Source organism: Haliotis rufescens, unplaced genomic scaffold (genome assembly GCF_023055435.1).
Source record: "Haliotis rufescens isolate VD_foot unplaced genomic scaffold, xgHalRufe1.0.p SCAF_1, whole genome shotgun sequence".
In the NCBI taxonomy this organism is placed as follows: Eukaryota; Metazoa; Mollusca; class Gastropoda; order Lepetellida; family Haliotidae; genus Haliotis; species Haliotis rufescens.
In genome coordinates, this window is record NW_025963779.1 from 84,676,035 (window position 1) to 84,691,970 (window position 15,936).

Genomic DNA, 15,936 nt, shown 5'->3' on the forward strand with positions numbered 1-15,936 from the left:
GTAGCTTGTATCCCATCATCGAAGCTGAACACCAAACAGGGTGACCTTTGAACCTGCGTGAAAGTGCATTTTGAAAAGATCACAGTGCGCCGTGTTGACATTAGCCCTTAAGGTTTAAATGATGGTATGTTCTTTTGTATAAAGCAAGAGTGAAATAATGAAAAGATGACAAAAGACTAATGAAAAAAATATGATAAGTTCAAATTTTCAACGCTTGAACACAGATTACACCGCACAACTTAAACTGCAAGCGTACAACGCTCACGTGAATATGGTATCAGCTGTGTTGAGATTCTGCGCTGAGACAAGGATGGGACAGTCATAAACATCGGGATTATCTGAGTTAAAGCTACAAAACCATTTCCACAATCCAAAGAAATATCTTCTGAAAGAGTCCTTTGTATGATTCCGAAACACTCTTCAAAAAAAGAAACGCATAGGAGATGATGAAATGTTGATTTTATTTATTTATGAAACATTCCCTACAAATTCATTTTTTTGGATTGTACGACGTTAGTCACATGTTCGTTTACTTGTGCAGTGCACAAACACAACATTTTTAAACTTTCGTAGCTTAACACACAGATTTGTTTATAAGACTTCCCGAAAATATCATTGAAGAATGCACGTGCAAATTGTGACAATCATGTGACAATGACTATAAAAGGTCTAACGTCAGTCAATATTTTGTCATACATTGGTTGACCTATTAGAAGTGGTAAAATGCCGAGACTGAATGCTGCCCATCGCAAGATCACTATAGGACGTCTTTTCAACGTACACCAGACCACCATATCTCGTTTATGGGATCGGTATACCAAGCCAAGATCGTTCGAGAAGTGGTAGACCAAGAGTCACCACCCCTGCACAAGGTCGCTACATCCGGGTCTTTCACCTACGTTATCGACGTGCTACTGCCACCGAGACTGCAGGACACGTGCCTGGTTTGTGGAGGGTATCGGATCGAACAATCAGGAATTGTCTGCGAGAGGTTGGAATTTGACCCAGAAAACCGGTATTTGTCAATGTATTGAGACGTTTGCATCGACGACAGCGTATGGATGGAGCAACACCGTACAGGCATGGACTCTGAGAAACTAGCGGCGAGTCTAGTTCAGGGGTGAATCACGATTTCTTCTCCAACGCCGAGATGGAAGAATACGTGTCCACCTCAATCCGTTCAACAGGTCAACAGATTCGGTGGCGGAAGTGTGATGGCGTCGGGAACCATATCCTACACTTCGTGGTGGTTCATGGCAATCTGACAGCAAATTTGGTACATAGACAAAATTCTTCAATATCACTTTCTTCTGATTATCAACCGACCACACACAGTCACTGTTGACTTTCTTCATATTTCAAATGTCAGTGTCTTGCCATGGCCTTCCAGATCTCTGGATCTGAAACCGATAGCAATGAACTCGGTAGACGTGAACGTCAACGTCAACGTCAACGTCAACATACGCCCACGACAGTTGCACAACTTGCGTTGCTGGAAGAATGGAGGAGAGTTCCACTGGACATAATCTGAAGACGTATTCAGTCTGTGCCAAGGAGGTGTAGAACAGTGATAACAGCACACAGTGGTCACACCAGGTACTGATCGGATTTCCTCCAATTTCACATTGGTACACACGGAAAACGCTCATCCTTGAAGATTCCGCTTTGTGAAGGATTTCCATTATTTTGAAAGGTTATTGGTTCCACAAGTCGTCCGTTTGGTGTAGGAGTGAGTGAGTGTTTGTGCTTGGCGTTAAGCTGCTTCTCACAACATCTCAGGATCCGTGAAGATCCGGGGTAGAATAGGTCTTCAGCAACCCACGCTTGCCGGAAAAGGCGACTATGCTTGTCGTTAGAGGCGACAAAGGGGATCGAGTGGTCAGGCCCGCTGACTTGGTTGATGCATGTCATCGTATCCCAATTGCGTGGATCGATGCTCATGATGTCAATCACTGGATTTTGTAGTCCAGGCTTGATTATTTACAGCTGGAATATTGCTGAGTGCGGCGTTAAACAACCACAAAAAAAACAAAAAAACAACAACAGCTCAGCTTCATCCCGGTGTTTAGTGACAGAAGGCGACTGAAGTTTGGGTCACCAAACAACTGTACAATCTTGTCAGTACTGAAAAAAAGACCAGATAAACACATTATAGACAATGTTTACGATCTTCAGGAAACATGTGTCTTTCCTGATCTTCATTCTTTCCTTCGGGGGGCACGGGGGGCACGGGGGGGGGGGGTCGTCTAAGGCGCCGCGATTCGCTGTGCAGAGTTATGTCCCTTGGGCGAGGCAGAAACCTATATGGGTTCGAATCCCGGTTCGCTCCGATTATGGTTCTAGGTTTATCAGCACCATACCCATACTCGTGGGTTTCACAGAAGTGGTAAACGTCTGAGACCTCCATCACTTCGGGCTTTCCTCCCACATTAAGCTGACACGCCGTGATATAACTGGAAAAAGCGTGTTAAAAGCGGCGTTAAACCCAACTCACTCATGTCCTTCCAGTCCATTCCGTCCTCAACCCTTATTGCAAACATGCAAACGTGTATATGTGCTACTCTTCTAATATATGACAATCTAACCATTATTAAAAAAAATAATTTCATTTAACCAAAACCACGATCACATTGACACACGTTCCCACAATGGAACGACCTTTGGTGAGAGTAAAGGTATAGAACGTCTCCCGATATAGACTGTGTCACTGGTTGAATCGAGGACAAAGAGCTGAAAGCTAAAGCTGTCAAAGGGTGTTGACTCCAACCTAAAGAACACCTTTACTTCACTGCAGTGTTTGCCTACAGCTGTCGGGATATTGGCCATTGCTCTGTTCACCAATGACCAGAGGTGACAGAGGTCTATGGCTATAGAAAGGTGGATCTGAAAGCAATATATGAAGTAAAATGGTTTTATGTTTGTGACATGGAGTCGCTCCTGATCCCAAGGATAGAAAAGGTACGTTTTGTTTTCTTGAGATGATCCAGGTTACAGAAATTATAGAAAGCAAACTATTAACGCTGTTCATTCGACTTTATTTCGTTAACTCTCTCATCTAAGGGGTATCAGAAAGTAATGCTATATAGGCACTTAAGAATTGAATATACACAGATGTATACCACCACGGGTCATACAGTTACAGTGATACACAGACATACGCCACCACGCGTCATATGGTTACAGTGATACACAGACATACGCCACCACGGGTCATATGGTTACAGTGATACACAGACATACGCCACCACGGGTCATATGGTTACAGTGATACACAGACATACTCCACCACGGGTCATACAGTTACAGTGATAGACATACACCACCACGGGTCATACAGTTACAGTGATAGACATACACCACCACGGGTCATACAGTTACAGTGATAGACAGACACGCCACCACCGGTCATATGGTTACAGTGATACACAGACATACGCCACCACGGGTCATATGGTTACACTGATACACAGACATACGCCACCACGGGTCATATGGTTACACTGATACACAGACATACGCCACCACGGGTCATATGGTTACAGTGATAGACATACACCACCACGGGTCATACAGTTACAGTGATAGACATACACCACCACGGGTCATACAGTTACAGTGATAGACAGACACGCCACCACCGGTCATATGGTTACAGTGATACACAGACATACGCCACCACGGGTCATATGGTTACACTGATACACAGACATACGCCACCACGGGTCATATGGTTACACTGATACACAGACATACGCCACCACGGGTCATATGGTTACAGTGATACAGACATACGCCACCACGGGTCATATGGTTACACTGATACACAGACATACGCCACCACGGGTCATATGGTTACAGTGATACAGACATACGCCACCACGGGTCATATGGTTACACTGATACACAGACATACGCCACCACGGGTCATATGGTTACAGTGATACACAGACATACGCCACCACGGGTCATATGGTTACAGTGATAGACATACGCCACCACGCGTCATATGGTTACAGTGATACACAGACATACGCCACCACGGGTCATATGGTTACACTGATACACAGACATACGCCACCACGGGTCATATGGTTACAGTGATACAGACATACGCCACCACGGGTCATATGGTTACAGTGATACACAGACATACGCCACCACGGGTCATATGGTTACAGTGATAGACATACGCCACCACGCGTCATATGGTTACAGTGATACACAGACATACGCCACCACGGGTCATATGGTTACAGTGATACACAGACACGCCACCACGGGTCATATGGTTACACTGATACACAGACATACGCCACCAGGGGTCATATGGTTACAGTGATACACAGACACGCCACCACGGGTCATATGGTTACAGTGATACACAGACATACACCACCACGCGTCATATGGTTACAGTGATACACAGACATACGCCACCACGGGTCATATGGTTACACTGATACACATCGGTAAGTCACCACTGGTCATATGTTTACAGTGATACACATCTGTCACCACTGGTTACACAGCTACAGTGATGCACAAATGTAACTAAGTGTTTTATGGTTACAGTGTGTGTTTATTTGTTGTTCAGCGCCGCACTAACCAATATTCCAGCTACTTGACGGCGGTCTGTAAATAATCGAGTCTGGACCAGACCATCCAGTGATTAACATCATTATCATCGATCCAAGCAATTGGGATACGATGTCATACATCAACCAAGTCTGCGAGTCTGACCACCCGATCCCGTAAGTTGCCTCTAACGACCAGCATAGACGCCTTTCACGGCAAGTATTGGGTTGCTGGAGACCTATTCTATCACGGATATTCACGCGCTATCTGGTTACAGTGACACATAGACGTAAGTCACCACGGGTCATATGGTTACAGTGATTCACAGACGTAAGTCACCACGGGTCATATGGTTACAGTGATTCACAGACGACCTTGGAGAAGTTGGGATGCTTAAGGAGATGATGCCAGAGCTTCCCCTCCTAGATAGAAATACCCATGTGTCCCACGTGTCTTCTAGCAACTCCTGGACATGAAAACAGGCCATGCTATACACCTGGATTTGAAGGGAGAATATAGCTGCATACTGACTTGATATGGTGACCGTAATGGTGTATCATGGCATAATGACAAAACAACAAAGCTTTGAAGTGTTTATTATTCCTATGTCTATACCGTGGCCCTTATTTTGATGCATATTTCACAAACTACTGTCATTCTTCCAATAAAAAATCTGGGAAAATGTTAAATTGTTACAAACTTCTTAAAAATACGACTGAGATCAATAATACATGCAGATAAATAACACAATCACAAGCCGTATTTAGACCTAGATATTCAACAACAAATAATATGTTCACCTTAGTAAATATCTATGCAAATATAAAACGTCAATGCCAGAGAACAGCCAGTCTCGACTATCAGAATTACTTTTGTTACCTTAATGCCATAATGTTATTATCGGAAAACATAAACTGATCAGTATGTGTAATAATAACATCAAGGATACAAATCTATAACAATGTGCATATACACCCTGAAGCATGCTCAAAACACTACATTATTACCCCGGTCAATGGATCAGTGTGCCCTCAAACCTCTTCTGAACTCCATGGGGAGTATACAACCCGAACTGCAGATGATGTAGTTACATGTCTATATTCATGTTTCATTATTGGTGATCAGTTTTGTCATAAAATGTGATAGGAAGCATATTTGAAAAAAACAAACAAATGTGATTGTATTTCGTAGAGAAGGAACTGCTAGTCTTTGGAAAACGTTAATCTTAAAGTTGTAAGTTATTATATATATAGCACAACAAAAATAGCACAACAAGGGTTAAACTAAAATATTTATTCACCCGAACTTTACAACAACAACAAAATCAACCACACTAATTCTCGAGTGTGAAAATGCGACAGCATGCACGCGAACACGACTTCAAAACATTTAAACAATTTGATTTATCAGCCACATATTCAAAATTCAGACATTTCATCTGCAATAATATACTAGCGAAACCATATGAAAAACTAGGAGGGTTTCCCTACATACGTGAGCACTGAGCACTGTAGACTAATCACTATAAAATAGGTGACATTTCTACAACATCAAAACTCACCAAGAATTTAGACTATAAATTCTATTCAATACCGTCTAACACCCAACCACGTGTAACAGAGCACGTGTTGCCCGCCCTGCACGTGCGTCCAACGTCAACTCCTGAAGGGTGTACACTCTTTCAAAACCAAACGCCGAACCCCGAATCCCTGACTGATATAGAAGATTTAACGTGCGCTTTCCGACTGTAGCGTATTTCGCACACGGGCCTGGCCAGACCATTTAGTGTATTCCGAAAAGGGTGAAAGTGGTGTGTGCAACCCAAGAGGGGGCTTTTAGGGGTTGCTTAATTATATTGAATTTTTGGAATTTTTAAATTTGGAATAAATGCCGAGGTGGGTGGGGGAGGGAACTAAGGGAGCCGGGTGAGGTGGGTGTTTGTATGTTTATTGGATTTTGGATTGGTAGATTAATTAGTTTTTAGATGCGCTTAATTAGGTCTGTTTTGATTAGGAATACGCCTATGGCCTTGAAGTTTTCTAGTTTAATTTGAGGGTTTAGTATTTCATCTAGAGTAGGAACCTTATTTAGATTGAGGGTGGTTTGTAGTGTGGTTCTGTGTGTTTTGTAGTGGGTGCAGTGGATGAGTGCGTGTTCTGTGGTTTCGGGTTGTTTGCAGTGGGGGCAGTTGCCTGTGGTGTGCCTTTTAAGTTTTTTTAGGTGGTTATTTAGGTTAGTGTGTCCTGTTTGGAGTTTTGTAATTGATCTGTCAATTTTTTTTGCGGGGTGTAGGATTTTAGGTTTGGCTAGTGGTTTTCTGAGCACTTTTTTGATTTGGCTATTTGAGTTTTGATATTGATTATGCCATTTTTTGGTTATTTTTTGTTTGTTAACACTTTTAATTTCTGATTTTGAGATGGGTAGGTTTAGGCTTATTTCTGGTATTTTGAGAGATAATTTAGCTGCTTTATCGGCGCTTTCGTTGCCGTAAATTCCTACGTGGGCGGGGATCCACAAGAAGGTTATTTGTTTGCCTGCTTTTGTTAGGTCGTTGGAGCTTTTAAGTATTTGGTTTATTAATTTAGGTCGTTTTTTGGTATTTTTGTTTTGGAGGGCTTGAATCTCCGTGTCAGTCACAACTTATAGCCTTGAATGCACCACGTGATCTCTATAATTGGCTGCCAGTCACGTGAAGGCGTTCCACTCAACCGGAGATGGCCGAACTAAGACGGACACAGCCGATCGTCGTTACACATGATTAGAAAACACATTCTGATTGTCACTTTCCTGATCTTGTAAGCGACTGTCTGATTGGTGGGATGAAAGGTCGTTCTGATGTGATCCGTAATGGGATGTCCTCAGATCTTGAATTGAGAACTAAGATCTGATTTTCATGAGATTGCTGAAATTATCGACTAACGTTCCCTGGAGACTTAGTTCATATGGCAGGGGGGGGGGGGGGGGGGGGGGGGTCATGTGTGAGTATTTCTGCAGTCATGCATGGCTGCAAACCATTTAGCGCTTGATGTTAAGGGGGTGGTTCACTTAAACATTGTATTCATGAGCGGTTTCTGAAGTTATGTTATAACTTGCATAATACAATAGGTTCGCACCATACAATTTGTACTCGTTATAAATCACAGAAAATGATACTCATGATACGGAAAAACACTCCTCTAATCCATATATACTACCCATCAAAAGTTTAGACTCACTGAAACCACTCACTATATCTCGTAAGAAAATCGTATTTGTGAAAGCTACCGATAAAAAATAACAAAATCATTCATTTAGGTCTTCATATCCTTGTTCACAAGGACGTGTGCATTGATGATTAGTGAACCAGAATGCCGTATTGGATAGTACCATACAAAAGTGAAATTGCAAAATTTAATAACGGGTATGACCACCCCTGGCTCTAACACAGACATTGCATCGACGTTGCATACCACGAAAGAACAGTTCAATCTGCCGCTGGGGAATGTTTGCCACTCCTCAAACAATGCATTGCGAAGTTGGCGAAGGTTAGCAGGGGGAGGAACTCTGGCATAAACACGCCGTCCCAGCAGATCCCAAACATGCTCTGTGGAGTTCATATCGGGCGATAATGCTCGCTAATCCATTCGATTCACCCCATTTTGTTGTAAGCAAGCTGACACGATGCGAGCTCTGTGAGGCCTGGCATTATCATCTTTGAAAACCGCGTGACCTGGCATGGCCCTTCAGAATGGAAGCACAATAGGAATGATGATCTCGTCCCTGTATCTCTGGCCAGTCAGATTTCCATCCTGTACCAGTAAATCAGTTCTTCCAGTCAGGGTGATACCTCCCCAGACGATAACGGATCCACCTCCAAATCGATCATGCTCCACAACAGCAACGTCAGCGTACCGCTCTCCCTGACGTCTGTAGACTGGGATCCGACCATCGTTGAAATGCAGATTGAACCTTGATTCGTCGGAGAAGAGTACCCTTGCCCATCTGCGGGGACCCCAGCGTAAATGTCCATTTCCCCAATTCAGTCTGTTCTGACGGTGGCGTGGTGTAAGAGGGGGTCTTACAGCTAGACGACGTGCCCGCAGTCCGTAGTGACGTAATCGGCGGCGTATTGTTGATACAGATACACGTCGTCCTGTAGCTTGTTGGAAAGCATTATTGGCTGCTGTGGCTGTAATGTGTCTGCCCCTGAGAAACAGCAAAAAGACGCATCGGTCATCTTGCTGTGATGTTACCCTTGACCTACCCGACCTGGGTCGATCCTGGACGGAGTTGGTCTGTTGAAAGCGTACCCAGAGGTTGGAAACTGCCTATTGGGATACGCCAAGACGTCTGGCAACAAACCGTTGTGATCTGCCATCTTGTAGCAGTGCCAAGGCTTGATGTCGTTGCTCAATACGGAGACTTCTCCCTCTACCCATGCTTGCATCAAAGAAGAATTTCTCCACTAACTCAGAAGAGCCAACTGCAATCCTTATAAAGATGAATTGCACGAGTATCCCGCGTCAAATTGCTGCTAAAACACGTGCATTATCGTGCATGTGAACACCTGCGTTTTGGTGCGAATTTTGTTTAAAAATGTGCGACATTTCACAGAGTTTTATCAATTAATGAACGAAAAACTCTAATCTTTTCACCGATACAGATTTGGTTTTACGCCACAACAGTTCATGTGCTAACAGTACCTGTAAAAAGTTTAGAATATTTGGCATTATCTGGTTTGAAACAGTTGAGTATAGTGAGTGGCTACATTTACACTGGTGAGTCTAAACTTTTGATGGGTAGTATATATGAAGACCATTATGTTTTGTTACGAAGAAGTTACAAAATAAGTGTAATCACAAGGCACAGAGAACGTTTAAGGTCGAATAAGGAGGTGTGATAGGAGTTGGTGACACGTGTTCATAATGAGGTCTAAGAAACATGCTCCTAAATAACAATTTATGGGGCGGTCGTGTAGCCTTGTGGTTAAAGCGTTCGCTCGTCACGCCGAAGACCCGGGTACGATTCCCGACATGTGTACAATTTGTGTAGCCCAATTCTGGTGTCCCCCGCTTTGACATTGCTGGAATATTGCAAAAGCGGCGTAAATCCACACTCACTCACTCACTAATAACAGTATGACATGATAGAGAAGTATGGTTGAAAGGTATAATACCGCGTCCTACAATCACATGATAAAACAATGCAATCACATGACTAAATAACAAGGTACGATAACATGACGTAATGACAAAATAAACAAACAAGGCATAATGATATGACATAATGACAGCGTTTAATAACACGGTATAATGTCATCTTATATTTGACGTGTAGGGTGACAAAACATATGTTCATAACATAATAACAGGGGGCGAATGTGGCGTAATGGCATTACATAATAACACAGTATACTGATATGGCATAATGACATGACGTCATAACAAGCTTAAGGTATACTCATATGGCATCATGACGTTCGCGTATACTAAGCTTAAATGGCATGATATAACAGGGTACAAAACACAATACATGGTAATATGACATTAAAACAACAATACCACACCTCGAACAAGATGTATCGCCAAGAGGCAATTGTCTTTTGACATTTTAAGTTGTAAATCAGAAGTAATTGGTTAATGCCAAATTTTCGTCTGAATAACTTTGAATTGATAAGAAGAATTGGACTATAGTACCAGTATCCCGTTATCAGGAAGATTATAAATTTGGAATATCAGCCACATTTGAAACAAAATTCCAATAATCATCAAAATTCCGATTCAATGATAAACATCTCACTATCACAGCTAGTGCCATTGGTACTCGTGTCCTTCTCGAATATAAGAGAAATATTTTATCGATATCCGAACAATAAATATATATTGATCTGCAATTTGATTATGGAAGACCTAGCTCTTATGTCACTGTTAATGTCCCACGAGAATATTAATATGGCTAAACATACTGACATTTATGATAGCGGGAATTTCGTGTTAGTCTTGTAGAAGAAGAACTCAACAGGATTTCCAACAAATCGATGGCGTTTAACGCTTAACCTTTCAGTTAAGAAGTACGTTGTTGCTTCCTCCGTTGTACCCTGCCGCGCATCGCCACACAATCCACTTGGCAAGAAAACAAAGGATGCTGAGGCTTTGTTTGTCTTATATGTAAAGACCTGGTCTGCTTCCAGGACGTATCCATTAGCAACTACACATAGCTGGAGACCAACAGAAATACTGTGGTAGTGGGAGACATCGCCTTTACTCATCGCAAAATTCGAGTTCGAGGACAAAATGTTGCTATTTCTGTGTTTTGGTCGATACACAAAATGGAACAGGTTGTGGATGCAAATATGAAGCTGTGACCTTTTGTTTCAAACTGAAGAGCTATGGTTCGTGGAAATATTATCAGCGTGGGGGATATTAAATATTAATGTTCTCCTCTACCTCGAGTCATCTTCACAATCGTGACGTGACGGCAGCACTTCCCTCTCCGCGTCCTCGGATGGCTTCCTACTGCAGGAGTCCCGTGTTTGAGGGCCATGTAGTCTGTACGTGCATCCAACCCAATGTCATCCATGGGTATATTGGTTAACTTGTGAAACAGACATCTCCGAAAAAAGGATTGTAATTCCAGGAGTGTGGCCTTTTAATGTTTTCTGTTTATAATATGTGCGTGATTTATGACTTTCAACATGCCTATCACTGATATTTCGATGGTGTCTTAATATAGAAGCCCAACAGAGATGATGTAAAATCGGTTTGGAATGTACGAATTCAGTAAAGGTCACAGTATATGAAGATGCAACCATGGGTCTCTCAATACCTTTGATTATCACAACGTCGCTTATCGTCTCCCGGAATGCAAATGCTCCAATATGAAACACAAGCATGTGCTTGATAGATGGGGGTATCGTGTTTCTACTGTTGTAGATATATAATGGAGCCGGTCTTCACTTGAACATATTAACCTGACGGTCTTGCATAGTGGTTCCACAGTCAGTGTATCAAATAGTATCTGTTGTTGACGCTCAGTTCAGTGGTCTAAGAGTAAGTCACAAATATGGATGATGAAGGCAACAATGTCAACACACGTCAGTCCTCTTACACGCTTCCTAACGGGGACCGTGATACCACACCAGATACGGAATTCACCGTGGCCCCCGGGCAGTGGCCCGAGGCATGCCCGGAAGTGTGGGACACAGGGGAGGATAATCATTGTCCACCTCCTATTCCGCAGCCTCAAGTCTACATCCGGGTCGTGTTTCTCAAAATCGGCGAAATTGACACGATGAAGGAACAATTCTCCGCAGATGTTTTCATCCAGGCAAGATGGCGTGAACCCTCCCTTGATCACTCAACAGAGAGGGTGAGTATTTTGCTGTGACATAGTGTGGCCGACTCACCCAAAAAAGTTGCCCGTGCATTATTTATTAATTGTTTGTTGTTTAAAGCCGCACTAATATTCCAGTTATATGACGGCGGTCTGTAAATAATCAAGCCTGGATCAGACAATCCAGTGATTAATGTCATGAGCATCGATCTACGCAATTGGGCGACGAGTGAGTGAGTATGGTTTTACGCCGCTTTTAGCAATATTCCAGCAATATAAGGGCGGGGGACACCAGAAATTGGCTTCACACATTGTACCCACGAGGCTACCCGACCACCCCCAATTAGGATACGATGACATGCATCAACCAAGTCAGCGAGCTTGACCACCCGATCCCGTTAGTCGCCTCTTGCGACAAGCATAGCTGCCTTTTACGGCAAGTTTGGGTTGCTGAAAACCTATTCTATCCCGGATCTTCTCTGGGCTCATTTATTATTTTATTATCATTCATTTAATATCATTCATAAAGCACTTATACAAAATAAAATCCGTATTACCAGGTGTCCAGAGTGTTTTCTCCGCACGATTATCTAATAATGACAATAACAACCTGTGCGTCTCCGTGCTTATCTGACACATACTGTTACTTCACGTGTCTCTGCATGTATTTGTAACGTGTGTCACTGGAGGGATAGGATAGACTTACCCTTTGGCGAATATCTGGTATCATCTCTATTTGATAGTGATGCATTAACACATGCTTGTGAAATTGTCGGAATCGTACAATGGCCTCTGTTTTAGCAGCTATTGACTTGATGGCCGCAAATAGAAAATACAGGAGTAAAAATGGTGTTTAAATCCCAACATCGAGGAAACAAAAATATTCCATTTAAAAAACTGTCATAAACTCTAGAAGGGCTTTTTATTTCCTCTATATGTGATCATGGTTATTATTGTTAACATCGTTGATTTAGGTTTTGCCTGATGTGCTCATGGATAACAGTAAACTAAATATATAAAGAACAAGGGGGCACGGGTGGCCCAGTCGCCTAAGGCGCCGCGATTCGCTGTGCAGAGTCGCGTCCCTTAGGCACGCCTGAAACCTATGATTGTGGGTTCGAATCCCGGTTCGCCCCGATTACGTTTCTAGGTTTGTCAGCACCATACCCGCGCTCGTGGGTTTCACCGAAGTGGTAAACGTCTGGGACCTGCATCACTTCGGCCTTTCCTCCCACATTAAGCTGTCACGCCGTGATATGACTGGAATACTGTTAAAAGAGGCGTTTGTAAACTAAATTTAGTACTGATGGTCGCTCTCATTAAAATACATCTTATTCAACGTATTCACTGTTTATTTCTGCCCAACAACCTCCCTTATCTCCCTCAATCATCTCCAACCGGGGATATAGCGGACGTGTTACGCTTTTACACGCAACAGAGGAAGAAAATGAAACGATTCAACATTTTCATAATCCTAACCCATGTTTCATAAACACATGCTCATGAAACAATCGGAGTCGAACAATCGACTCTTCTTTTCACAGGGATTTCTGATGAATGCAGAAAGGGTTTTGTCGCTTTTATTTAAAAAAACATCAGCTTAAAGTTTGTGTCTTTCAACAGAATCGAATGTTTTTTTGCAAACAAAACACGCATCAATTTTCACCACCCCTTTTATGGTCATTATAGTACGTAATGTGAATACATTGGTGATAGTGTGCTTTCCAGCTCTAAATTGAACCTGGTTAAAAGCGTTAAACTGTTTTTATCTTAGTGTATATTTTATCAAACAGACAGAGTTGAGTTATGCTTCGATAATTATCTATATTGTTCCTGTCATTTTTTTTCAATGGGAAGTGGGTGGCTTTGTGATACGGAGCAGGGGGTTCCGCACTGTTGTAAAGTGAATAGAATAATACCAAAAATCAGTTAAAGAAGAATAATCATCCATTATCTACCTGAACTTATTGTCAGCAAAATCCTCAAAGTGACCCTTCCAGCAATTAGACTCGACAAAGCAAAGGAAAGGCAAGTAGGTTGATATAATCTCGATATATAAGACTTTGAATGTTGATATGGATTGGAATTTAATTTGAAAGTCGAGCGACCCGTGTCTTTTCAAATAATTTCAGATCCATGAAGAACGTATAAACATTCTAGTGCAATTATGCCAAACATATAAGTATCTAACACGTCCCATTTTAATTTGGAAACCCAAAAGTCCAGAAACTCTACGGTCTTTGCCCAGTCTCGGTCAAAGGTATTTACAAAATTAAACATGCTGTTTTCATGGGAACATACCAAGGAAGAAAAAAATTTTAAAAAATTGTTAAAAACTCAATATTTACACTATCTCGCCCATGGGCCTGCCCATGGGCGAAGTGTGGCCCATGGGCCTGCCCATGGGCCTGCCCATGGGCGAAGACTGGCCCATGGGTAGCGAAAATCTCTACAACCTGTGTGACTGGTGAATTTACCCGGCATTAAACTAACATAGCGTCATACAACGCACTTCTCTACAACCCGTGTCACGGGTGAATTTACCCGGCATTAGACTAACATAGCGACATACAACGGAAGTCTCTACAACCTGTATCACGGGTGAATTTACCCGGCATTAAACTAACATTGTGTCATACAGCGGAAGTCTCTACAACCTGTGTGACTGGTGAATTTACCCGGCATTAAACTAACATAGCGTCATACAACGGAAGTCTCTACAACCTGTGTGACTGGTGAATTTACCCGGCATTAAACTAACATAGCGTCATACAACGGAAGTCTCTACAACCTGTGTGACTGGTGAATTTACCCGGCATTAAACTAACATAGCGACATACAACGGAAGTCTCTACAACCTGTGTCACGGGTGAATTTACCCGGCATTAAACTAACATTGTGTCATACAGCGGAAGTCTCTACAACCTGTGTGACTGGTGAATTTACCCGGCATTAAACTAACATAGCGTCATACAACGGAAGTCTCTACAACCTGTGAGACTAGTGAATTTACCCGGCATTAGACTAACATAGCGTCATACAACGGAAGTCTCTACAACCTGTGTCACGGGTGAATTTACCCGGCATTAAACTAACATAGCGTCATACAACGGAAGTCTCTACAACCTGTGTGACTGGTGAATTTACCCGGCATTAAACTATCATAGCGACATACAACGGAAGTCTCTACAACCCGTGTCACGGGTGAATTTACCCGGCATTAGACTAACATAGCGTCATACAACGGAAGTCTCTACAACCCGTGTCACGGGTGAATTTACCCGGCATTAGACTAACATAGCGTCATACAACGGAAGTCTCTACAACCTGTGTGACTGGTGAATTTACCCGGCATTAAACTAACATAGCGTCATACAACGGAAGTCTCTACAACCTGTGTGACTGGTGAATTTACCCGGCATTAGACTAACATAGCGTCATACAACGGAAGTCTCTACAACCTGTGTGACTGGTGAATTTACCCGGCATTAAACTAACATAGCGTCATACAACGGAAGTCTCTACAACCTGTGTGACTGGTGAATTTACCCGGCATTAAACTAACATAGCGACATACAACGGAAGTCTCTACAACCCGTGTCACGGGTGAATTTACCCGGCATTAAACTAACATAGCGTCATACAACGGAAGTCTCTACAACCTGTGTGACTGGTGAATTTACCCGGCATTAAACTAACATAGCGTCATACAGCGAAAATCTCTACAACCTGCGTGACTGGTGAATTTACCCGGCATTAAACTAACATAGCGACATACAACGGAAGTCTCTACAACCTGTGTGACTGGTGAATTAACCCAGCATTAAACTAACATAGCGTCATACAGCGAAAATCTCTACAACCTGCGTGACTGGTGAATTTACCCGGCATTAAACTAACATAGCGTCATACAACGGAAGTCTCTACAACCCGTGTCACGGGTGAATTTACCCGGCATTAAACTAACATAGCGACATACAACGGAAGTCTCTACAACCTGTGTGACTGGTGAATTTACCCGGCATTAAACTAACATAGCGTCATACAACG

At 42.6% G+C, this 15,936-nt stretch overlaps 1 protein-coding gene across 2 annotated transcripts in view; it reads left to right on the forward strand.

Annotated features, from left to right (window-relative positions):
* The first annotated feature begins 2,884 nt into the window (after positions 1–2,884).
* LOC124136946 (cys-loop ligand-gated ion channel-like) overlaps positions 2,885–15,936 on the forward strand; it is a 50,635-nt gene continuing 37,583 nt past the window's right edge. Inside the window, exons 1-2 of one of the 2 annotated variants that reach the window (XM_046503028.2) lie at positions 2,885–2,958; positions 11,794–11,922. In XM_046503028.2, coding sequence (XP_046358984.1) covers positions 2,926–2,958; positions 11,794–11,922 — 162 coding nt within the window. In that variant the 5' untranslated portion in view covers positions 2,885–2,925. Of the gene's footprint in view, positions 2,959–10,739; positions 11,923–15,936 lie in introns of those variants that run through there. The other variant, XM_046503027.2, reaches the window with a different exon arrangement.